The sequence below is a fragment of the Oncorhynchus tshawytscha genome, linkage group LG06 (assembly GCF_018296145.1).
Source record: "Oncorhynchus tshawytscha isolate Ot180627B linkage group LG06, Otsh_v2.0, whole genome shotgun sequence".
Classification (NCBI taxonomy): Eukaryota; Metazoa; Chordata; class Actinopteri; order Salmoniformes; family Salmonidae; genus Oncorhynchus; species Oncorhynchus tshawytscha.
The window spans coordinates 73,319,490-73,346,192 of NC_056434.1; the positions used below are offsets into that span (position 1 = coordinate 73,319,490).

General features: G+C 41.8%; 1 protein-coding gene across 2 annotated transcripts; it reads left to right on the top strand.

Annotated features, from left to right (window-relative positions):
• Positions 1 to 26,660, top strand: insyn2a (inhibitory synaptic factor 2A). 2 transcript variants are annotated; one of them, XR_002953929.2, is made up of 5 exons: positions 1 to 568; positions 10,247 to 11,432; positions 14,796 to 14,867; positions 25,746 to 26,235; positions 26,376 to 26,660. XR_002953929.2 is itself a non-coding variant. In XM_024424937.2 (4 exons), the coding sequence occupies exons 2-4, from the start codon at positions 10,252 to 10,254 to the stop codon at positions 25,927 to 25,929; spliced, it is 1,437 nt and encodes a 478-aa protein (XP_024280705.1). In that variant the 5' UTR covers positions 1 to 568; positions 10,247 to 10,251; the 3' UTR covers positions 25,930 to 26,660. The 2 variants fall into 2 exon arrangements, 1 of the variants encoding a protein (XP_024280705.1); XM_024424937.2 differs by having other exon boundaries at positions 25,746 to 26,660.
• The last annotated feature ends 43 nt before the right edge of the window (positions 26,661 to 26,703 follow it).

Genomic DNA, 26,703 nt, shown 5'->3' on the forward strand with positions numbered 1-26,703 from the left:
ATAAGGAGCTCTTTACTGTTGCTGCATGAGCTCACCAGCTGTGGCGACTCTGGACTTTCCCCAACAGCTTGCACTATCCCCCTCTCTCACCCTCCCTGTCACTCACCCTCACTCTCTCTCACCCTCACTTTCTCTCACCCTCACTCTTCCCCTCTCTCTCTCTCTCTCTCTTTCTCTCACTCACTCACACTCCCAAATGCACAGGGATTGCAGCAGCGCGAGATGGAGATCTCCACTGCGTGTGTGAGTGCCTATTGCCGGTGAGTGCAGGAACGGCAGCAGTGTCAGTGGTGCTTGAGTGAGGGGAAAGAGAGAGAGAGAGGCAGAGAGAAGGAGAGAAGTGGGGGATATCATTGTGGATCTTACGGGTTTAGAGGCTTTTTTCTTTCTTTCTCACTGCTATCCTGAACCTTGGCTGATGTGCCACAACTATTGCAGCCGTCACTGCAGCGGTCCCCTCTCCTTTCTCTGGACAGAGCTCTCTATGCCACTCAATGAATGGATATGCACCGGCTCAGTGGGAGATCTCTGCTTTGTTGTCCTTTGAATCACTGATTTGTTTCTCACGGTAAGTGTTTTAAGTCTGTAAAGAAATACTGATAGGAAGTGAATGTACAAACATAGGAGAACCTGCACTTAATGTCAGTTAATCGGCTATGATTTGTCAATAAAGTAGGCGCCTGAGTGGTTTGAATGTCTGTACTGTATGCGCTGTAATATACTGTAGTGTTGTATGTCTAGCTGCGATGGCAGGGGGGGTGCATATCTGCATTCCAGCCAAGCAGTAAAGGGCTCACGATTTATCTGGAGAAAGCAATGATATTGTCTTTATGTTAGCTGTTTCACTTTTGGCTGATACTATCTGATTCCCTGTTTCGAAAGTGTAATGAACAGCTTACTGAACAAGAAAATGTTCAGATTAATATTCAATCAGAATTGACATGGTATAATTTACCATAATTTACTATGGCTTGATTTTTAGGGATATCAATGAAAGTGAGCAAGTGCTCATGACAGTGTAATAGGTGTTCAGTGTTAAAATCCAGAACTACAGTAGTGCTTCTGAAAGCACAGTGAGTATCATGGGCGATGGACGTGTTCTTCAAGACTTCATGTGACGAGGAGATGAGGATCTTGCCTGGGACTGGAGACTTATCATGAGTAATGACATGTGTGATCTTGACGCCACAGGCAGGGCACTGCATCACATTCAGGGCCGATCAGATTCTCTCTCTCTCTCTCTCTCTCTCTCTCTCTCTCTCTCTCTCTCTCTCTTTCTCTCTATTAGATACTGTTTCATATTCATTCCACCCCACCCCTCCATTGTCATTCCACCGATTAAGAGATGCATTGTCTCTCTGACCACCTCCTTATGTAGTCAGGAACCCATTGCATCTGGATATCAATCAAGTGTAAACAGATCTGGAGGGTCAAACCATTTAAATCCTCATTATACAGGCCTCTAAATCATTGTCAGGTAGCACCACTGACTTATGACATTAATAATTGTCAATTTTTTAAATTCATATTGGTCAAATAATTTAAATACAGGGAGGAAGCAAGAAATCTGGTCGCAATGCAGACACAGTGGACACGTTTTAATGCCATGTGTGGATCAGATCACGAAACACACGTCAGTGCAAAGTGTAAACAAGGCTTCTAAAACCAGTTCAGAAGGTTTGTTCTCCCCCTGCCTCATTCTAAATTGAGACGTGTTCCTGTGCCCTTCTAATTAATTATTTTGTTTTTGTTTATGATCATCTCTTTCTACTCATCTCTGTCTCTACCGAAACCTCAGTCTTAGAAACCAGATCATGGTATGCGCCCTAGCCATCTTCTATCCTAGGCCCTCCACATCTTTTATTTTTTATTTAAGAACAAATTCTTATTTTACAATGACGGCCTACCCCTGCCAAATCCTCCCCTAGCTCAGACGACACTGGGCCAATTGTGCACCGCCCTATGGGACTCCCTATCACAGTCAGTTGTGATACAGTATCTATGGCACAATTGGGAAAGGAACAATTACTGTAAGGCAAGGGAACATAAACCAATCTGCCTCTCATGCTCTCCTGCATCAGGGAAACAGCCCTCAGTTCCCCACAGTATTCTCTTCCTTCCCACTTTTAACAATGTCAATGCGTCAGGTGTAATGCACTTCTGTCTGTTATGGCAATGCTAAACCTACTTTTCGGAGGATCCATTTCATAATCTATAGCTTTCAGTTTGCAGATGGGGAAATGTAGGCTTTTTAAAAAGCTCACCTACTCCTCTGTAACAGAAGGTGCTGTGCAGTGATGAATCTTTTAAGTCAATGTCATAAAGCACACTTTCACAGGTGAAGCCTGTAGCCCAGCAAGGTACTACGAATTCACACGCACCTGGGGGATACCTATCCTATAACTTGGTGTGAGTGTCTACTGAAGGGCAAAGTGATACAATCAAGTAGAAATACAAAACAAAAACAAAAAAAACCTTGCAGTTGTCCTGACATCACTCACATTACTCTCAAATCACATGTTGTGCAATGGATGGCGAAGTGCTTCTGATTCAAAGCATTACAGTACCTTAGAAAGTATTCATACCCCTTGACTTAAATCCACATTTTGTTGTATTACAGACTCAATTCAAAATGTATATGCGCAATACCCCATAATGTCAAAGTGAAAACATCTTTTTAGACATTTTTACAAATGTATTGAAAATGAAAAACACAAATATTTAATTGACTTAAGTATACATGTTAGAATCACCTTTAGCAGTGATTACAGATGTGAGTCTTTCTGGGTAAGTCTCTACGAGCTTTGCAAACCTGGATTGTACAAAATTTGCACATTATTATTTTATTAATTCTTCAAGCTCGGTTAAGTTGGTTGTTGATCATTGTTAGACAGCCATTTTCAAGTTTTGCCATAGATTTTCAAGCCGATTTAAGTCAAAACTTTAACTATGCCGCTCAGGAACATTTCATGTCGTCTTGGTATGCAACTCCAGTGTATATTTGGCCTTGTCCTGCTGAAAGGTGAATGTGTCTCCCAGTGTCTGTAGGAAAACAGACTGAACCAGAATTTACTCTAGGATTTTGCCTGTGCTCATCTTTATTCTGTTTATTTTTATCCCAAAAAACTCCCTAGTTCATACCCATAATATGATGCAGCCACCACCATGCTTGAAAATATGAAGAATGGTACTTAGTGATGTGTTGTGTTGGACTTGCCCCAAATATAACGCTATGCATTTACGACATGATGGTCATTTCTTTGCCACATTTTCAGTTTTCTGCTATCCCACATTAAACTCTTCAACTGTTTAAAAGACACCATCGACCTTATGGTGAAATACTTGAGCGGTTTCCTTCCTGTCCAGCAACTGAATTATGAAGGACGCCTGTAATTAATAACTTCGCTCAAAGAGATATTCAATGTCTGCTTATTTTTTTACCCATCTTAAAATAGGTGCCCTTCTTTGTGGTGCATTGGAAAACCTCCTTGGTCTTTGTGCTAACAAGAAAAAACTAAAGCAGGAAGTACCAGTGACTCACTCAATGCGGAAGTGGTCAGATGACATGGATGCTGAGCTACAGGACTGTTTTGCTAGTACAGACTGGAATATTTCCGGGATTCATCCAATGGCATTGAGGAGTATACCACCTCAGTCACCAGCTTCATCAATAAGTGAATTGACGACGTCTTCCCCACTTTGATCTTACATACATATCCCAACCAGAAGCCATGGATTACAGGCAACATCCGCACCAAGCTAAAGGCTAGAGCTGCCGCTTTCAAGGAGCGGGACACTAATCCAGACACTTATAAGAAATCCTTCTATGCCCTCAAACAAACCATCAAACAGGCAAAGTGTCAATACAGGACTAAGATTGAATCAATCAAATGTATTTATAAAGCCTTCATTACATCAGCAGATGTCACAAAGTGCTGTACAGAAACCCAACTTAAAATGCCAAACAGCAACCAATGCAGATGTAGAAGCATGTGGCTAGAAAAAACTCCCTAGAAATGCAGGAACCTAGGAATAAACCTAGAGAGGAACCAGGCTCTGAGGGGTGGCCAGTCCTCTTGTGGCTGTGCCGGGTGGAGATTATAAGAGTACGTGGCCATCAAGGTCAGATTGTTCTTCAAGATGTTCAAACGTTTGTAGATGACCAGCAGGATTGCAGAGAGTGCAACAGGTCAGTAACTCATAAGAAAATGTCAGTTGGCTGGAGCTCTATAGGAGAAAGCCCTGCCTCCAGCTGTTTGCTTGGAAATTCTAGGGACAATAAGGAGGCCTTTGTCTTGTGACCGTAGCGTAGCATAGGTGTAGGTAGAGTTGAAGTCGGAAGTTTACATACACCTTAGCCAAAAATATTTAAACTCAGTTTTTCACAATTCATGACATTTAATCCAAGTAAAAATTCCCTGTCTTAGGTCAGTTAGGCTCACCACTTTATTTTAAGAATGTGAAATGTCAGAATAATAGTAGAGAATGATTTATTTCAGATTTTTTTTCTTTCATCACATTCCCAGTGGGTCAGACGTTTACATACACTCAATTAGTATTTGGTAGCATTGCCTTTAAATTGTTTATCTTGGGTCAAATGTTTCAGGTAGCCTTCCAGAGGCTTCCCACAATAAGTTGGGTGAATATGGGTCCATTCCTCCTGACAGAGCTGGTGTACCTGAGTCAGGTTTGTAGACCTCATTGCTTGCACACGCTTTTTCAGTTCTGCCAACACATTTTCTATTGGGTTGAGGTCAGGGCTTTGTGATGGCCACTCCAATACCTTGACCTTGTTGTCCTTAAGCCATTTTTCCCTCCTCATTATGCCATCTATTTTGTGAAGTGCACCAGTCCCTCCTGCGGCAAAGCACCCCCACAAAATGATGCTGCCACCCCCGTGCTTCACGGTTGGTATGGTGTTCTTCGACTTGCAAGCCTCCGCCTTTTTCCTCCAAACATAATGATGGTCATTATGGCCAAACAGTTCTATTTTTGTTTCATCAGAACAGAGGACATTTCTCCAAAAAGTATGATCTTTGACCTCATGTGCAGTTGCAAACCGTAGTCTGGCTTTTTTATGCCGATTCTGGAGCTGTGGCTTCTTCCTTGCTGAGCAGCCTTTCAGGTTATGTCGATATAGGACTCATTTTACTGTGGATGTAGACACATTTGTACCGGTTTCCTCCAGCATCTTCACAAGGTCCTTTGCACCTTTGCACTTTTCGCACGAAAGCACGTTCATCTCTAGGAGACAGAACGCATCTCCTCCAGAGCAGTATGACGGCTGCGAAGTCCAATGGTGTTTATACTTGGGTACTATTGTTTGTACAGCTGAACGTGGTTGTAACGTGATTTGTCTTCCTCTGACAAGGAGTATGAAGGATCGGACCAATATGCAGCGTGGTACGTGTTCATGTTGATATTTATTAACATTGAACACCAAAAACAAAATAACAAGGAGAACGAACGAAAACGAAACAGTTCTGTGTGGTGAAGACACAGAGACAGAAAACAATCACCCACAATTAAAATGGGGAAAACAGGCTACCTAAGTATGATTCTCAATCAGAGAACGATCGACACCTGCGTCTGATTGAGAACCATACCAGGCCAAACACATAAATACTACATAGAAAAAAGTACATAGACTACTCACCCCAACTCACACCCTGACCAAACTAACATAAAGACATAATAAAGGAACTAAGGTCAGAACGTGACAGTGGTACCTTCAGGCGTTTGGAAATTGCTCCCAAGGATGAACCAGACTTGTGGAGGTCTCCAATTTTTTTTCTGAGGTTTTGGCTGATTTATTATGTTTTCCCCGTGATGTCAAGCAAAGAGGAACTGGGTTTGAAGGTAGACCTTTCAATGCAACCACAGGTACACCTCCAATTGACTCAAATGATGTCAATTAGCCTAACAGAAGCTTCTAAAGCATCATGCATCATTTTCTGGAATTTTCCAAGTTGTTTAAAGGCACAGTCAACTTAGTGTATGTAAACTTCTGACCCACTGGAATTGTGATGCAGTGAATTATAAGTGAAATAATCTGTCTGTAAACAATTTTTGGAAAAATTACTTGTGTCATGCACAAAGTAGATGTCCTAACCGACTTGCCAAAACTATAGTTTTTTAACAAGACATTTGTGGAGTGGTTGAAAAACGAGTTTTAATGACTCCAACCTAAGTGTATTTAAACTTCTGACTTCAACTGTATGTACGGTAGGGCCAAATCGGAGAGATACAGTAGGTAGGAGCAAGCACATGTGATGATTTTTATGTTAGCAGTAAAACCTTGAAATTAGCCCTAACCTTAACAGGAAACCAGAGTAGAGAGGCTAGCACTGGATTAATATTATCACATTTTTGGGTTCTTGTCAAGATTTTAGCAGCCGTGTTTAGCACTAACTGAAGTTTATTTTGTCCTTTATCCAGGAAGTTGGAGAGAAGAGCATTGCAGTAGTCTAATCTAGAACTGACAAAAGAATGGATTAACTTTTCTGGATACTTTTTGGACAAAAAGGTTCAGATTTATGTAATGTTATGAAGATGGCAAAAAAGCTGTCCTTGAAATATTGTTGATATGTTCGTGAAAAGAGAGATCAGGGTCTAGAGTAATGCCGAGGTCCTTCACAGTTTAATTTGAGACCACCGTACAGCCATCAAGATTAATTATCATATCCTAAAGCAGATCTCTTTGTTTCTTGGGATCTAGAACTATCATCTCAGCTCTGACGCTCGTTGGATGTGGCAGGGCTTGCAAACTATTACAGACTACAAAAGGAAACCCAGCCGCGAGCTGCTTTGTGAGCCTACCAGATGGGCTAAATGCCTTTAATACTCGCTTCGAGGCAAGTAACACTGGAGCATGCAGGAGATCACCAGCTTTTCGGGACGACTGTGTGATCATGCTCTTTCCATAGCCGATGTGAGCAAGACCTTTAAACAGGTCAATATTCACAAGGTCGCGGGGCCAGACGGATTATTTTGAATCTGTGTTTGAAATTCACTGCTTGACTGAGGAAACTTACAGATATTTAATTGTATGTGTGGGGTACAGAGATGAAGTAGTTATACTAAAATCATGTTAAACATGATTATTGCACACAGAGAGAGTCCATGTAACTTATTATGTGACACATTTGTACTCCTGAACTTAATTTAGGCTTGCCATGACAAAGGGGTTGAATACTTATTGACTGAAGACAGCTTTTCCTTTCTTATAAATTTGTAAAAAATTCTAAAAACCTAATTCCATTTTGACATTATTGGGTATTGTGTGTAGGCCAGTGACACAAAATCTAAATTTAATCCATTATAATTTCAGGCTGTAACACAACAAAATGTGATAACAATCCAGGGGTGTGAATACTTTCTGAAGGCACTGTAAGAAACCTTGCATGGTTAAACCGTAGACACAAAGTACCCAACCAAGAGTTATGACCCCTCCTCTTTGGGCATCCTAAATGGGCTTTAAAAATGCTGACAGCATGCTATGCAACATCTGGCATGTCCTCATATATACCCTATTATCTTCTGTATTCTTGGGTTTTCCCAAGCTGATGGCATGGGGGGATTGGTGCGTTGGGGAATTGGTATGTGCCTTCTTATTGCTTCATGTACAGCACCTAGTGAAAGTCTACACACCCCTTTCTGCCTTCAATTAAATCTAAAAAAGGGATTTAATTCAATTTTTTGCCTCCACAAAGTATTAACTCTGGGGTGTGAAGACATACGCAATCAAGACATCTTCTTTTTATATGTACATACACTTGAAAAACTTTCACTTTGATATTGGGGAGTAGGTTGTTCAGATCTGTGGAGGGTAAATCTAATTAAATCCATTTTTTAAATTGAATTTTAAGGCAGCAAAATTTGCAAGTGGTGTGTAGACTTTCACTTGGCATTGTATGTACAGCAGCCAATTTATATTCATTATTGACTATGCATACGGTGCAGATACGGAGTGAAATGCATTCATACATGGATAATGTACAGTACATATAATAAACAACACTGAGTGTAGCCTGGTGATTATCAGAAGCACTAACGCTATATGGTGTCATAACAGAAATATTCAGAATTGTTATGATTTGATGCACTGAAAGAACATGCCTTTGCAGCAGATAGACAGCAAACAGCAAGTGAGATATGGCCTTCCACACACTGATGATACGTATCATGTGTGCTGTGTCAAGGTCAATGCTATTGATAGCACTGTTTTCTAAATGGGTGCCGTGTTAGAACAGTCAAAGTCAAGGGCCACTCTAATAGCATTACTACACAATTAATGAGAGTGGATAGGCTGCATTTTCATCCTATAAACACGCCATAGGGGAGCATGTCAATCATTTATCAGGTCATGTGTGGGTCCGTGACACAACACCTCAAGAGACCCTCTCCTTTAAGAAGCTGGTGTTGGAGCTGGAGGCAGAGCTAAATATCGCAAGTCAGAAATGTTATAGACTTGCTAGCAGGGATAGTGATACATTCATATCTATAACCAGCCAGCTCATCCCTATGTCCAAAGAACTGACAGGAAACTCAAGATAATTATGGAGATGACCACTCAATCATAGCATCTGAAGTGGAGTTTTATATCTAACATTTTTGTATGAAGAACTGAAGGGAAATTGGAACAGACAACATGGTCTGCCAGAGTACATAAGTAGATTTAAGAGGATTACTTTTGCAATTTTAGAGTCAATGCATTATTTATAATCCCCTGGATGGCTGGGGCCAAACCAGGGAAGGACCTCTGGTCATTAGCAGCGATAGCTAGCCCTGGGAAGTGGGGTTGTGAGGAAGAAAAAGGAAAAGGAACTGGGGATTCAGAGGGATTGTGTTGGTGACAGACTTAGTTGTCTTTAAATATATGCCACTCCAGGTTGGCTCAAGAACCTTAAGGGAATGAGGGATTTTTTCTTTTATATTCTCCAAGGTTAAATTACCATTTAGCTTATTTACATGCTTTGGTTTGTGTCTGAATATAAAGCGAGGAGGACTTGAGTGGACATTGTATGAACGTAGATATGGTTTCAGTGTGCTATTGCTATTTCCTGGTGTGAAATATTAGGATCCCATGTGAATCAGCCTTGAAGCAATGGAAGTGTAATAATATACTTGTTTTGTCAATCAACCTCTCATAACTTATAATTTCAGCATTGTTTGGCATGAAGTAGTCGTTTAAGGTATCTGAAGTGGGTTAAGATTCTACTTCCGATATAGACATGAAGAGAAAAATATGTCTGAAAAAACATCCGGTAGACTGAGATACAGAAATGTCATAATGTTCTGTTCACATGGTGATCCACCAGGCAGGATTCCCAGTGCATTCAGCTGGCCCTTTCTTCAAGCCTAGTCCACTGCTATCAGAGTATTGTGTGAGTGAGAAGACCTCTCCGACTAAAATACTGACAGACTCTCTTTAAAAGGTAATGGGGCTTGTTTCTTTCTTCCTTCTTCCATGCAGGTGACATTGTGGGAAACTGTGGTAGAATCAGTGCTGACAAATCAACCACATGGACAGAGGGCAATACTAAGGACAATACAGGCTCCTGGACGACTCTGAAATATTAATGCCATACCTATGATAGCTTCATAACCTCATTACAATCTGTTTCATTATAAGCAAATTGTGTGAGGCAGTGCTTTGGGTTTTGATGTGAAAGTGACTAATCAGAATTTTATCAATGGCAAAAAAATATATCACCCCAACAAGCATATTGATGGAATTACTATGTCTCAAAATGATTAAACGTGATTGCTCTCAGAGAAGCGACGATGTCATGAAGGGCCTGCCTTTGTGTAATAACAAACAATCCATTTAGGTTTATTCATCACATGGTGTCTCGTCGTATAAAGATGATGAACTGCCACAGCAGTGATGTGTTCTTTATCCCCTTTCATTCCCTTACACTGCTTTCCATGTTTAACCATTGGTAATCAAATATCTTATTAATCTTGTCAGACATTGTTCAATGCAATGCAGCCCCTTAATATGACAGCTCTGCATGTGGAATACCTATAGAATTCTTTGGGCGGGGCACATGAATAAGATGGTGTGTCTGTCCGTGTGTCATCTATGATATCAATCAAGATCTGTTATAAATAAAGCTCTGACAGTTTAGATGTTAGTTGCTCAGTGTCAGAAAATAATCTGCTACCTTCCTACAGTATATCTACTGTGATTCCACCCCAGAGTAATAATACATACACTCTATATTTCTCTCCCTTCTCCCAGAAACCATGGTGAGCAAGGAAAACAGCAAGGTCGTGCTATCCAACTCAGAGTCCGATTCAGAGGCAGGCCCGTCACAAAGCCTGGAGGTGCAGTACGGTCCTGATGGAAAACAGCAGGTGAAGAAGAGGAACAAAGCCTTACAAGTCCGCTTCAAGGACATATGTGACGCCCAGAAGGAGCAGCGGGCTGGGGGGCGAGGAGCCCGGTCCATTTCCTGTAAAGTGGCTTACAGGAAGTACATGACGATGCCTGCGCGGCGCTCCATCCCCAATGTGACTAAGAGCACAGGTGTCCAGACGTCACCGGACCTTACGAAACACTACCAGACTTTCCCCTTCGAGCGAAAGAAAGGACACACCATCAAACACACGGCCTTGGTGGAGGACTACAAGGGCCAGAACAACGGGTTTTTGAGTGACTTGAAAGGGCAGGAGGAGGCGCTGGGTTTGGAGGAGTGCTCGTCTTCTCAGGGTGCAGGGAAACATGTGCGGCAGACGCAAGCACTGCTGCACCACACGGACGACAGCAGTGGCACAGAGGATCTGTTATCCATTGCCAACTGTGTAGATGGGCGTGCGTGCCCGGACTCCTCTCGCATCACAAAGGACACAGAATGCTTTGCAAACGACCCAACTCCCAGGGGAGAGCCAGAGAACCCTGCCTATGGCGCGAGGACCAAACACAAAGGATTATCCAAAGCGGACACAACGGGTGCCAACCCTTCTGCCAAGCGCCAGCTGGCCAACTGTGAGGAACCCTTACAGGACTCAAGGTCAAAGGTCACAAGTCCAGTTGCCTGGAACTCCCTGACGCAAGTGGAAGGTCTAGGCCTAGGGAGTCCGTCGGTGCGCTGCAAACGCAAAAAGGCTATGCAGCCCAATGGACAACAGTCCCAGACTCTGCCCCACCCCCACAGCGCTGGCTGCTCTGTAGCTAGGGTAAAGGCACATCAGTGCCGATCAGGGACTTTACCAACCCCAATGAAACCCCAACCGGGCCTGGACAGCCAGGCTTGCCCCCCAGGACGGCAGGGTGCCTGCAAGGAGATAGTGCCCTTAGCTGGGAACGGGGATATTAAAGAAAAGCTCCAGGCCATGGAAAACCTCATCAGCTCCAGTCAGGAGACCATCAAAGTCTTACTGGGGGTCATCCAAGAGCTGGAGAAGGGCGAGGCGCAGAGAGAAGGGTGAGTGGAAATAATTTATGTTCACCAGGCATCGTATAGAATTGGCATTACATTTACATCATTAGCAGATGCTCTTATCCAGACAAACTTACAGGAGCAATTAGGGTTAATTGCTTTGCTCAAGGTGACATCAACAGATTTTTCACCTAGTTGCCTCAGATATTCAAACCAGCGACATTTCAGCGATCTTTCGGTTGCTGGCAAAACGTTCTTAACCGCTAGGCTACCTGCCGCCCCACATAACTAACCTATTCAAGTAAAACAGACATTTTCTGTGTGTGGTTCAATCTTCACTGAGGTTTGATGTTCCTGCTGGTCCTGCAGCCCTTGAAACTGCTGTGGTCTACAGCATGTGTAAGCTACATTTAGCATCTGAATACAAACATCACAGCTACCTGTGTCATTTAATTCCAATAGCAAGGAAATGAGTGGTCTCTGATTGTTCTGTAGATACTGTATCGTTCCATGTATTTGCTCAGGGGTACAGAGGCACTAACAAGTGCATAACGTTTCTGAGCCGTGTCCAATACACCAAAACTCTACAGCATTGGACTGAACGTACAAGGCTGTCTGCTTTGCTTCCTAAAACCTGGAGCGGCACAAAGCTAATTGTATTAAGCCTTCTCCAAAGCCACCGGACTCCCCTGATGTTGCTCCCTGAAACCTGGTTTAAAAGGACCAATTAGCAGCGCCTCATAAAGCACTGTCTTTCATCTCCTCTGAAGTGTGTGGCTCATATGACACCTTCAATATGTTTCATCACTATTATTAGAGCCTGCTACTCACCATAAGGCCCCAGCATCTCAACTCCTCCCCACCTTCTCCCTCTCTCCCTGCCAAGGCACTCTAACTCCCTCACCACGTTCTCTCTCTCTCTCTCCCTGCCAAGCCACTCTAAAGCTTTCTGTCTTCAAAGTGATGGTCCCAGACTACTGGTGGAACAGAATAGTGTCTGAAAGCCCCTCTTATTCTCGCCGGGATAAAGGCATCATGTGGGTGGTATTTTCAGGAGAAAGCTCTGCACACGGTGATGTGTCCACGAGAGGTTTCAGTGCTGTTCCCAGCCGACCAAAGACTGAGACATTTATAACATACTGTGTTGAGCAGTGGTTACTTGGTTTGCAGATCTTTGCAGGACCTTATCAATGATGCTCATTCCTATTTCTATTGGCCTTAATGCTCTCACAATAAATCAATGTGAGGTGAATGATTAGTTTTGCACAAGCCTCTTTTTCCTCCCTGTGCTAAACTGCTATCACAATCTGAGGGGCATCACTGGTCCAACACTCCTGCTGGTTTCAAGGTTTCAGGTGATTTGCTTACAGTTCCTACCAGTCAGGTTAGGGACTGAATCCTATTCTGCTAACATACAGGATTATCCAACCTGACCCTCCTGTATCTGTTGTTCACAGGGTATCAATAGAGCAGAGAGCGATATCCATTCAGCCAGGCAGTCAGCGGTATAGGGACAGTGAGAACATCTCTCCGGAGAGCTGACGTGTGCAAATAACACCGGAGTGAGCCTGTGCAAACAAATAACACCGGAGTGAGTCTGTGCAAACAAATAACACCGGAGTGAATCTGTGCAAACAAATAACACCGGAGTGAGTCTGTGCAAACAAATAACACCGGAGTGAGTCTGTGCAAACAAATAACACCGGAGTGAGTCTGTGCAAACAAATAACACCGGAGTGAGCCTGTTCAAACAAATAACACCGGAGTGAGTCTGTGCAAACAAATAACACCGGAGTGAGTCTGTGCAAACAAATAACACCGGACTAAGTCTGTGCAAACAAATAACACCGGAGTAAGCCTGTTCAAACAAGTAACACCAGAATGAGCCTGTTCAAACAAGTAACACCAGAGTGAGCCTGTTCAAACAAGTAACACTGGAGTGAGCCTGTTCAAACAAGTAACACCAGAGTGAGCCTGTTCAAACAAGTAACGCAAGAGTGAGCCTGTTCAAACAAGTAACACCAGAGTGAGCCTGTTCAAACAAGTAACACCAGAGTGAGCCTGTTCAAACAAATAACACCAGAGTGAGCCTGTTCAAACAAGTAACACCGGAGTGAGCCTGTTCAAATAAGTAACACCAGAGTGAGCCTGTTCAAATAAGTAACACCAGAGGGAGCCTGTTCAAACAAACAGTGGCACAGCTTATAGTTGACTTACAGTGTCAGAGTTTAGAGAATGATTTTCTGACACAGCGTCCGTACATAAATTAATCTGGCCTAGCAGAATAGAACATTGGTACATTGCTAGATTAACTGAAAATACAGTTCAGTAAATACAATTGTCGTTTAGATGGTGTATTACAGTACATGGAGGTTGTGCAAAAAAAAATGTGATGACCTTGATTATGACTGTACCACTCAATATCTCAACAAAAACTCCCTTCTGTTTGGTGACTCGAATTGACCTTTTTTTTTCTCCCAGTGATTTGATATATCAAAGGAGTTATTGTGAATTCAGGCCCTCAACTCCACAGTCAAGAGCAACCACCTCTAAGGTGACATGGACAGATGAACTTGGTGACCTTCCATTCCCATCAGCACTTTCGATCTATCCAAGGCAGATAAGGTCACCTTTATGACATGGTGAGCAGCAGGGTTCAACCTCTCTAGTTACCATTCATCAGCTCCCAGTGACAATAGGCAATTACATGTCCTAGGGGACCCGCTTGCCCCATCCGCTTTCCAGTTGACCACTCTCTACACACCCTCTGATCAAAATGAATGAGAAATCCCATCGCTGCCACCAACGTACGCGACATGATGGATGGTGACTGTTACTTCTGGGAGAGACCTGAAGAGATTGATACAGATGCCATCAAATCTCCATGCATGTTCAGTGCAGTCTGCTCAAGTTTGCCTCCAAGATGCCTCAGGAGCAGAATGTACATAGAGTTGTGCCGAAGATGGAGGAGGCATTGCAATCTAAGTAATGACAGGACAATACAGGGCGGACACTGGGCTTTAGGGCACTTTGAAATGCCATACAGGACACAGACATAATTTGTCATGTTGATTGTCTTTTGCCTCCCTAATTCTCATTATTTTCTGAGAATGTTGAGTTGGGTGGAGCACAGGGAGATCGAGTATATTGACTTTTCTATAGTATTCATAAACATGCATTTTTTTTGGTCAGAAAGATGACGAAAACCATGTGAATACCGTGTCAATAGGAAAGAGATCAGCATATTATATCAAGTGAGCATGTCTATTACCTGACCAACCTAATCTCACAGAAGACTGTACCATTCAGAACGCAAATCCATATCAGTTTGAAAAATAGATCATGTAAATTAAAATAATCCAAGTCAAACGAGCCATGAAAATCATCCATTCTCTCAACACTCCCCAGGCTTTCCTACCGAACAGGACAGGACACAGCCAACTGCGACACGTGTCGAAACAGTGCCTGCATCATTTATAGGTGAGTACCTTAACATCTACTATCTTGTTAGCAGCTTGAAAGGTCGCTTCCGCCTGCTATGGCACAACATATTGATGGCGTGAGGCGAGAGATACCTTACGGGAAAACAACATGAATTGTATATGTGTACACATGAAGTGTTCCAAAAATAAGTGTTGTGTGATCACGTGCTCTTATGTGAAGTTAATGTGACAACATGTAAAGCAACATGTGATAACAATAATTCACATGTGAATTCACACGTTTTTTTCTCACAGGTTTTCTGTAAAGGGGATTTATGTGTGAGGTGATATACTGTAATATGACAAACCAAGTGCTAGGAGTCAATTGAATATAATGTATTTTACTGTAGGTGTCACGTTCTGACCTTTATTTCCTTTGTTTTGTCTTTATTTAGTATGGTCAGGGCGAGAGTTGGGGTGGGCAGTCTATGTGTGTTTTTCCATGTTGGCGTTTTGAGTTCAGCCTAGTATGGTTCTCAATCAGAGGCAGGTGTCGTTAGTTGTCTCTGATTGAGAATCATACTTAGTTAGCCTGGGTTTCACTTTTGAGTTGTGGGTGTTTGTTTCCGTGTGAGTGTTTGTTGCCACACGGTACTGTTTCGGTTTTCGTTCATGTTCACGTTTATTGTTTTGTATTTCATAGTGTTCAGTTTATGTCTTAAAATAAACGTTATGGACACTTACCACACTGCGCATTGGTCCTCCGATCCTTCTTGCTTCTCCTCCTCAGAAGAGGAGGAGGAATGCCGTTACAGTAGGCCTTGAAATGTTTCTCCACAGCAATAATTGCCTTGCCGGTAATGAGTAGAATGGAATACTTTACTGAACTCAGAGGATATTATTTGTCTCACTGCAAGATTTTAATGAAGTATTAAGGGCTTAGCTCGGATGTGATACAATAATGACAATTGATAGAATACTTCTGTCAGAGTGAGAGAAATGAATTGAGCACCATTAGATACTTGGAAATAGTGTGACTGAGATCAATGACAGGTTCACTGAAGGAGAATAGAACACTCCTATATGGGTCAGATCAATGATGAAAATAAACGTTTGATATCCTATTACAATGATGCATAGATGTCCTCAACTCTGATTTCAGACTCCGGTAATAAATACAGAATATACTCACTGTAGAAAGGAATTAACACATCAGCCGAATTGGAAGCAGTAAATTGAGTTGAATTTCTAGACACAGGTGGTGCAACTATAACGTTGTTATTGTAGAAGGTAATGAAATAAATAATGACAAATCTCTCCAGCACAATTGCAAAGCACTGTGGGTGAAGCACACCTCATGAGGGAATAAATAATCATACACAACAGGGGGAAATGAATTAGCCCAGAGAGGAAATGCAATTGGGGCTTGTACAGTATGAGATCAGCTGGGAACTGGACATGATATCCTGACAGAGTCCCCTTTCAAAGTGCCTTATGAATAACGGCTGCAGTGATGGACGCTAAAAGCCAAGGAAACTTGACTCTACTTCTGTGTCCACATCACTTCAACTGGTCCAGAAGTAGTTGACGAACGATTCCACCAACCAACCGTCTCACTTGGGTAAACACTCGCAGATGATCCGACTTTTCCACTCGTCTGAGAGAGCCTCAGGCAAGTTGCAAAATCCACTCACACTGTGACTCCGTTCAGAGACAAGAATAAAAACATCCATCTTAGAGATCAACGCCAATTTAAACAATATACAGTAATGCAGAACATACTATAGCAAACCATCTGAATGACTGGTAAAAACATGAGTACTGAGCCTCCAAAGTCTGGCACGATCAATATTTGAGTCATTGTTGTACCCTAGTGTGCCAGCAAACTGCTTCTTCAGCTGTACGGCCTGTTCTAGCCTTGCAGCCAGAGAAAGACTCACAGGGGAAAACATCAGATAGCAGGGTTTGTGAGGTCATGGAGTCGCAAATAAACACCACAACAAGCACTGCTGCAGCAGAGTTCTAAATTTAAAAAGTGAACCAATTTCTAAAAATACAAGTCTTTTCATGTTCATTTTTTGCACTCATTATTGTCGTCTTCGTAAACAACTCATGCATAAGTACATCCGCTTTACTCAATGACAAAACAGCATACGTTTGTTTACTTTGGCTGAGGGGACATCTAACTTTGACCAACAACCTCACTCTTGTCTCCAATGAGTAGATGTTCATCTCCATCTTAACCTAATCAATTCCGTGTCAATCAACGTTCTCATCCAATCAAAGCCTACTTTTTTGTTCATCCCTGGGGTGTTAATCATTAGTCCAAACAGTTGCAACCAGTTGGGTTTTGCAACGAATACAGGAGTTTTTATTGGGCAAATTCAGGAAGGTCACTCCCTGTTTCGTTCCATTTGCTTCTGTTTAAGAAATGTTTTGCAACAGTAGTAATACATACACCCCTGTTTTTATTGAACCTTTATTTAATAAAGAATAAAGAATGCATCATCATTGCATAAAGAATGCCTAATTTAACAGCCATGGTGTCAGATTGAAGGAACTGACATGCAAGAATCATTCATGTAATTATGTGTAATTTCCTGCAACATAGTCTCATGAGAAATGTGTTACATTTTCTCAAGCAATGATCTATGATCTGAGATAACTCCTGTGACAACGCACATTTGCTAGTACAGTATCTAATTGAGGACCAGTATGGCATGCAAGAGGACTTCAAATGATTCAATTCATACCCCGAATTCTGCTATGAGTCACATTGCTTATTATTGTTGCCTTCCGGATTTACAACCCATGTAATGTAATTAGTGTATGTATGAGCTGTTGTGTGCTAACAAAGTGATTACAGTAGTTGATGTGTTGGAATGATTTAACTAGAATGCTCCTTCTCGTTTGTGATGCTATATGCATTAGGTCTGATATTATTATAGGATTACATGAAATACATACAGTTCCCATACTAATATGGGAACGCATGTCATAACGTGCAACAACGAAACAGATGAATCATAAAGCATAGATCTGAGAGCCGGACTGAAATAGAAGTATTTACATGGGTAAAACGGGTGTGGATAGCCTAATGTCCTTTGGGGATGTGGAATGTATGTACTAAAAAAAAGATGTCTTGAAACACTTGTAATTCCCAGATTATTACTGAATAAGCTGCGACATGTTCCTTTTTCATGTCCATTCTCATCATCATCCAAGAGGGCCTAAATATGTACACATGTGCTGCTTTATTCATGAACCTTGGTTGGCGAAATGTAAAGATGTTACATGAATTCTGAATGGCTTTGTTTCAGTAGAGGTTGATTGTAATCGAGATCCTGAGGTGGTGCTTGATATCTATTTAAGTCACAGGGTCACGTGGAAGAAAGCGGATCATTTACTGTTTACTAACTGCAGATGCATTACAGTACATTACATCATAATCACAATAGGGTCAGAGATTCAGCACCCTGTATAGAGGCAAACAAACACTAAACTACAAAGTATACAGCCAGGAGGCATAATAGGCACAGAATGAGAACTGTTCTGATAGAGATGGAAAGATTAAATAGAGCCAATTGAGATATTGCGTGTGACTAACAAATTTCAGTTAATTACTATAGCTCCCGCCTTGGACCAATCAGTGCAATTTTGTGTTTGCCGGTTCTCTATGGCAAGACGCATCATTCACCAAGTTTCGTCCAAATTGTGAGATATAACATGTGACTACAGTACGAACGTATGGACGAACGGACATACGGATGGAGATAGATCCACAGTCCACTACCCAATTTCATCATGAGTGTAACAGGATTCTTCCTGGGAAGGAGAGGAGGACCAAAATGCAACGTGGTTGAAGTTCATGTTTTTTAATAAGAAAACTAAACATGAACATAATACAAAACAACAAACGTGGAAAAACCGAAACAGCCCTATCTGGTGCAACAAACACAACGACAGGAAACCATCACCCACAAACCCCAACACCAAACAGGCTACCTAAATATGGTTCCCAATCAGAGACAATGACTAACACCGGCCTCTGATTGAGAACCATATCAGGCCAAACACAGAAACAGACAAACTAGACACACAAACAGACACACAAACATAGAATGCCCACTCAGATCACACCCTGACCAACCAAAACATAGAAACATACAAAGCAAACTATGGTCAGGGTGTGACAATGAGGGACAATTATAAAGCTCTTTATCAATGCACTGATCACAGAGAGACAACAGCTTCACAAAGACCCAGGTCAGGAATGCATTATAATTCTGTTCAAAACTTGAGATAATCAATAGAAGGTTCTCAACCATCCTTAACAAGGGAAATATGTTTTTCACTGAAAGTGGCGGAATGTAACTTTTCTAAACAAAGCCGTTCTATGACAAGTCAATACAAATGATCCATTGTGTTATTAGAAGAAGGCTTGTGGAACGTGTACAAAATAAATTACTATAATTCCATCTGTGGTCAACAGGTTTTTCAGCTCATCGTTCCTAAATTGTGCATCTCCTCATTATTATTATTATATATATTTTTTACTTTCCTTGAGTAGGACATAACAGCCATTTGTGAGCAAGACTACTATCTATCAAGCACTATCTGTCTCTGCCAAAGCAAATAGCAGTAAATATATCCCAAAACTTTGCAAATAGATATAGTTCGTTTTTTTTCTCTACGATACTCCTTCCTCGATCTTGTTTATTTACAGACTGAATTGAGTGTTGTGTCACACCGAAGGTATTTATCAAAGTCAGGCGGTTGAACGATGATTCGGGTGTTTACCCTTTTTCTTATATCATGTTTTACAGTGTATGTGTTTAACCATTCCTTTTTTGCAATTCTTTCTTTTCAGAGATTTTTGTTGATATCTTGAACTGTTAAGTTATGACCGTGGCTTTCAGTGCTAGCTATGTGGATAAAACTAGGTATCCGACATAAACTTGGACTTGAACATACGGTAAAGTATATTCTACAGGTTTGTTATTTCTGCCAGGGCCTGTGCTGGTGACTCAAAGTGCTCATAGGGCACCAGTAATCCCCTTGCCGGGCACGCCACTCAGCCCTTTCACTTAATGAGCTGGCCTGGCTACAGTGAGAAGAATTTAAAAGAGCCAAGAAGAAACAAAATCTGAACCAAAAGGCCAATTATTCCTCAGACTTGGACAGTAACTGCTCATTGCCAAGATCAGCAGCCGCGGCGATGTGGCCTCTAATTCCGAACAGCAAGTCAGTACCAATATGGTTAATAAATCCAGGGCTTGGGCTCCTGCTGGTGCTCAGTTGAGCTGAGATAGTCAATCTACAAGCCCTACCCAGAATTCAACACCCGACCGACACTCCCAGCCCCCTCCCCCTTGTATACTGCAGCATCCCATGCATCACTGCTACTGATACAAATAGGACACAAACAAAGCATAGAGAGAGAGAGAGAGAGAGGAGGAGATGAGAAAGAAAGAGAGGGAGATTGGAGAGAGAGAAGGAGGAGGGATGGAGATGAGAGAGAGGGCATAAATGCCCCACTACTGCAGTCACATCACATCCCATTGAAAAGCAGGCTGGGGAAACAAATGCAAAAAAATACATTTGACCGCAGAAAAGTAGTCTAAGCGGGCCCCTGAGAAAACAGTGGACGAAGAGATAGATTATGGCCCCATGTTTCTAGCCTCTGCTCCTTACAGTTCCCATGCTAATGTCCTTCTGGAGCTTAGACCACTTAGTCTGGCTCTGCAGTAACATCAACAGTAAACAATGTGGGGTCTTTGCCCGTATCCCATACCAAGGGAACACAAAGGAGTCGCCTGCTTTCTAATGCACACCCACACTGAATGGGTGATCATTCAGTGTTCATAATGCCTAATAGGTACAATAATAAGATTAGAAAAAGGGGAGGGTTTAATCTTGTTTGCACAGATGTTTTATTACATTTGAGGCTAATAATGGCTTAACAAATCAGTACTAATACAGTTCCTGGTTGTGTAAATTGGGTTTAATGAAGATGTCATTCAATTACTCATAAGAGCAAGTAGCTAATTAGGTTAGCTCTTATGCCCCATGCTGTTAAGGAAGATGCAGGTGTTTCATTGGTGTTGAGAGAACTTGGAGAATCGATGTGTTCATTGAAATACATGTCTCTCAGTCTGTGTGTGGACATGACTATGCTATTGTAAGCCAGTCAACCATTAAATAGAGCTGGACCTTAGTTGGCTTTTTAACAATAAAGGCACTATCAAAATGGCCCCTCGTCAGTCAAAGAGAAATATGCTCAGTGGTTTCAAGTAATTTGTACTCTGGTGAATTAAATCAATAAACCAATTGAAGTACAATTTGTTGGATTTGTTTGGGGGAAACATTAGGCCTATACAATACATGTAGGTAGCCCAGAAGGAGAGACAAATAGGGAGCCGTGTTCAATAATATCTTGAAAGTGCTATTGGAAGGGGAGAAAATATCAAAAGCATTTGCATCTTCATTTAACAGAAGCTCAATCGTGAATAAAAAATCAAACGTACAGTAATGGTAAAGTAATGTGGTTTGAAGTAGACCAACTAACCAACCAGTGAAGGGAGACAGTGAGAGGGTATAGAAGACAACACCTCCCTCCCATACAGAACAATCATTAAACAGGGTTCACTCCAGCTAAACAATCAGGCACCTGTGATCACAGACAGAGCTATTCCCAGACCGTAGCTAAACAGATGATTCATCTGCTTGTGAATGGTTGAAAATGATACTCCCTGTCTTTAGCCGTCCCGATCTTTTGGCCGATGAGATGATTTGAGGTCTGTGGTCTTTGTTTACTCAGTCACCTGCTCTCCAGGACCACCCGCACAGTACAGCATGCCTCAGGCTCCCTGCAGAGCCAATTGTCCACAGCATACAGTAATTGCAGCTCTCTGCCAAGTGATTAATTGCTTAATAAGTGCCAAGACCATTCCATAGTGTGCTGCGCTGTTGTCTTTTCTGCTGTTCTCTAGCGAAAGCTTGGCATCAACAAGAGCCCAGAGATGGTGAACTTTTAGAATGGCTCTAAAAAATACTGTGAAACAAGGGCACGTCTTCTGTAAATATACAAAGCGTGCAACTCGTTTCAAATGTTGTGGCAATTCAGTCTTGATGGAAGTAAGAAGCTGGTCTCTGGTCTTTGTGTGTTGCTACTGAGCAATGTGAAATAAAATAAAATTGTCACATGCGCCAAGGACGACGGGTTTAGACTTTACAGTGAAATGCTTGTTTACGAGCCATTCCCAATGATGCAGTTAATAAATTACATGAATAGTAACACAAGAGGAATAAAATGCACAATAATGGAGCTATATAGAGGGAGTACCAGTACCAGATCAATGTGGAGCTATATAGAAGGAGTACCAGTACCAGATCAATGTGCAGAGATACAAGGTACTTGAGGTAGATATGTACATAAAGGCAGGGTAAAGTGACTAGGCATCTGGATAGATAATAATAAGGTACTTGAGGTAGATATGTACATAAAGGCAGGGTAAAGTGACTAGGCATCAGGATAGATAATAATAAGGTACTTGAGGTAGATATGTACATAAAGGCAGGGTAAAGTGACTAGGCATCTGGATAGATAATAATAAGGTACTTGGGGTAGATATGTACATAAAGGCAGGGTAAAGTGACTAGGCATCAGGATAGATAATAATAAGGTACTTGGGGTAGATATGTACATAAAGGCAGGGTAAAGTGACTAGGCATCAGGATAGATAATAATAAGAGTAAAATAGAGAACAGAGTAACAGCAGCAAATGATGAGTGAAAAAGTGTGTGTGTATGTATGAGTGTGTGTATGTGTGTTTGTGTTATGCATGTGTATGTTATGTGTGTGCGTATGTGCGTATGTGAATGTGTGTGGGTATTGTGTGAGAGTTGTGTGTATAGTGTGTATATATAGTCTTGTGAGTGTGCAAAGAGTCAGCACAAGATAGGACCAGTACAGATAGTCTGGGTAAACATTTTATTAACTATATAGTAGTCTTATGGATTGGGGGTAGAAGCTGTCTCTGAGCCTCTTGGTAAGAGAGCCGCTCCGGTACCATTTGCCAGACAATAGCAGAGTGAACAGTCTATGGGGTTTGGTGGCTGGAGTCTTTGGCAATGATAGAGGTCCTGGATGGCATGGAGTTCAGCCCCAGTGATGTACTGGGCTGTCCACACCACCCTCTGTAGCACTTTGCGGTCGAGGGCGGTGCATTTGCCATACCAAGCAGTAATGTAGCCAGTCAAGATGCTCTTATTGGTGCAGCTGTAGAACCTTTTGAGGATATAAAGGCCCATTCCAAATCTCAACAACACTTAACAGAGGTGTGTGCTGGCACATACTGTGTCATTGAAGTGGTCTCATCCTTTCACAATTAAGTTTTGGGGTTAAAGGTCAGCTATTAATTCCTTATAGTCTAAGATGTTGGGGGGGGAGGGGTTATATGGTATTGTTTTAAGATGGTCATACTATGTATTATTTCGATATTTGATTGGAAATGTAGGTGTCACAAGAAAAATAGTATTTGATAAAAACCCATAGAAACTGAATAACACATTCATAAAAAAATAATCATAAGAAACAAGGTTTTGAAGTGTTTGTCATAAATCTAGGAGATATAAAAATAAATCTGGAAATACATATATACAATGTGTATTTTTTACACAGAAATAAATAAAGGGGGTAGGCACTAAGCTACCTTCAAACTTCCATTTGTTTTATCAAACCGGTGCCGGTTACCTTCAGGCAAGTCGTGTGACACATGTGGGGGCTGTAGAGCAAAGCGGAGAATACCATAGTGTTCGTGAGAGTCTCCCCTTTCCATAGTTTGTAGGTCGAAACCGTTTGGACGCACGCTACAGATGTTTTCGTGAGAAGACCAGTTTTCGGAATGTCTCATGGTCGGACAAACACCGCTCTGGCTCTGCCTGTCACCACAGATGTCTAATGGTCGGACAAACACCGCTCTGGCTCTGCCTGTCACCGCAGATGTCTCGTGGTCTGACAAACACCGCTCTGGCTCTGCCTGTCACCGCAGATGTCTCGTGGTCTGACAAACACCTCTCTGGCTCTGCCTGTCACCGCAGATGTCTCGTGGTCTGACAAACACCGGTCTGGCTCTGCCTGTCACCACAGATGTCTCGTGGTCTGACAAACACCAGTCTGGCTCTGCCTGTCACCACAGATGCGGTAGTGCGGTGGATTGAGACACATCCAATGCAAAAAATCAGATATCTCTAGCTTAAATTGACAGATTTTGATGGGGATTTTTTGTTATGTAATTTAGACTCACGCACTGGTGCGTCAATCGACTCTCAGGGGTTAATTAACTGAATACACTGAAGATAGTATTCATAGTCAAGTTCATATTCATATAATCAGACCTTTATTGATTGATTCAATCTTCTGCACTGCCAAATTCCTCTCTGGCACCCTGTACCGTTTTCTCTGAAGGTTGTAATAGAGTTGAATAACTGACACTTATCGTAAGGGTAAGGATAGTTACTAAGATTCATTCTGTCACTTTAAGCAGAGCATCGCCTTCAGAAAACGAATTGGACTGCCTGTCAGGCCGGTGAATCTGAACAGAGCTGAACAGGGCTTTGTACATTCATCTGGCTGCCTAAGCTGTCTAGACTTATGTTTGACCTTGGAGGGTTTAATGTCCTTTAAGCAAGTTTGGCTCTTCCTCTATCCTTCCATGTGTTTGGCTGGCAGAAATATGCCACTTCAAATCATTCTATGCTTTCAATAAAACAACGTATCAATGATCAACAAAATTGTGTGATAAGGTTCATGCTATAAAAATGAAACTTTCTGCTACTATTGCTATTGTTACTTCTACTGCTGTACAACCATACATTGTAATCTTCAGAGAAATTGTGTTTTTTATTAAGTTGGCAGAGGATTGGTAATATAATGACTTTGTGCCAATCTTTTTTGTCAACGTGTATTAAATGGGCTGGCAAGTATGACAGTATGATTCATACTTGACTCATTCCAAGCTAGTATTCTGCCAAAGATGATACATAAATGCTGTACATACATGTAGATGAACTTAATCAATAGCTGTATAGATGGGGAATACGCAATGTGTACTAATGCATAATATGTCCTTCGCTTATGCTGTAGTACGTCTGGGTCTGCTTGGGTTCCGAATGATTTCATTTGGTTGGGATTAAGCTGCTTCTCCCAACAGTCAGAGATTTAATCTGTGAGTTCAACCTCGGTGCCCGAATGGAATCAGATGATGGCCAGCCAGGGATTACAGGAACGGATGAGGAAATCAGACTCCAGAAATGACCCATATCCCAACGGACATATTGTATCATGACTATGCACTAAAACATACAGATGTGCAGACTGTTTACATTTGTCTGATTTCACACTCAGTACATTTCAGCATCAAAGGAATTTATTTGTGTTGCTAGAATTATCAGACTGTACTGTGCCCTCCCCCGACAATCCATCTGGAGCCTATGGCTAGCAACTGCCCTGGATTATCAACAGACAAATTGAATGCCGGCGTTTTGGCAGTACTCTTGCATCCTATTATTAACTTAACATAACTTTTATGGGATCAAAATTCAATGTACCAGATTGTGCAGAGTCATGGTTCATACTTGAGCTGCGTCATTCATGTTAAACTTGTGATACCCACAATTAAGATTGGTTTGAATGTAATTTAATCTCTTAAATCCTGGTAGTCTAAAAACTAAAACTTAAATAGGATTGAACCGCCCTTCCACAGTTTCAAATTGTAGTATTTTCCTTCTCTAAGTATTTAGTAGAATTACCAGTAGAATTCATACATTTACATCCGGTTTATCCCCCACAAGAATAAATGAATATTGTGTTTTATTGTATGTTTGTATGTGTTACTGTAACCCAATGCGATAGATTTTTGTGTGTGTGTTGCAGTGTGGAGCTGGACTTCAAGCAGCAGGAGGACAAATTACAGCCCCTGATTAAGAGACTGTGCCCCTTGGACGACCCTCAATACCCTGCTCTGCCTTACCCCCACGAGGTGTTCACCTCAACCCCCAAACGCAAGTCCAAGACAGAGTCCAAAAAGCATGGTCGCTGGAAACTCTGGTTCCTATAATTTAGGGAACACTTTGGATTTTGGAATGGCCTTTTGGATCAGTTTTTACCCATTTACTATCTTCTCTCAAAGGGATTTATCAGAACAGATGTTTTGCTCCAGAGGACAGATAACCAGATACCAGTAAACCATCTACAGTATATCAGGATTCTGAGTTGGAACTGCACTAGAAATCAATGGGGGGGGTAAAAAAAATATATATATATTTTCTCATGGAGGTTTAGAGTCTGCCAAGACTTCAGTTTCTGGCTCAAACACCAGAGAAGATCAACTTATACTCTGGCTAGAGGTTAGCAAAACAACAAGGTGAGACTGGATATATTTAGGTCGTCTTGAGATGTAGCCTACAATATGAAGACGGATGTTATTTATTTACTGGGCAAATGCTTCTCTCACTTTTTTATTTATGAATTCCAATGGCACACCTTTTTGGTCTCTTTCCCCAGAGACCTCTGCTTGAGTAGAAGAGGAGTCACCATGTGGAAGGCCTGTTTCTCTACAAAGCTACTTTAACCGTACATCAGCCTGTCGGCAAAGCACAAACATTTGGAGACTGAGATGGAAGAAGAAGTTATATACAGTACATTACAGTATATTAGTGAACCAACTCTACATGAACCCTTCTTGCCCCTTCTCTCCAGTCTTGAGAGAACCCAATCTCTGTCTCCCAGTCTCTCTCTCTCTGTCTCTCTCTATCCCCTCTCACTCTCTCCCCTCTCTGTCTGTCTCTCTTTCCCCCCTCTCGCTCTCTCCCCCCTCTCTCCTTCTCTTCCA

What these genes read in the sequence shown, in the direction of transcription:
- insyn2a (XM_024424937.2), top strand. Translation starts at nt 10,252, where the DNA reads ATGGTGAGCAAGGAAAACAGCAAGGTCGTGCTATCCAACTCAGAGTCC. An exon ending in GGCGAGGCGCAGAGAGAAGG is followed by an intron (nt 11,433 to 14,795) that starts GTGAGTGGAAAT and finishes AACACTCCCCAG; the next exon opens with GCTTTCCTACCGAACAGGAC. An exon ending in AGTGCCTGCATCATTTATAG is followed by an intron (nt 14,868 to 25,745) that starts GTGAGTACCTTA and finishes TGTGTGTTGCAG; the next exon opens with TGTGGAGCTGGACTTCAAGC.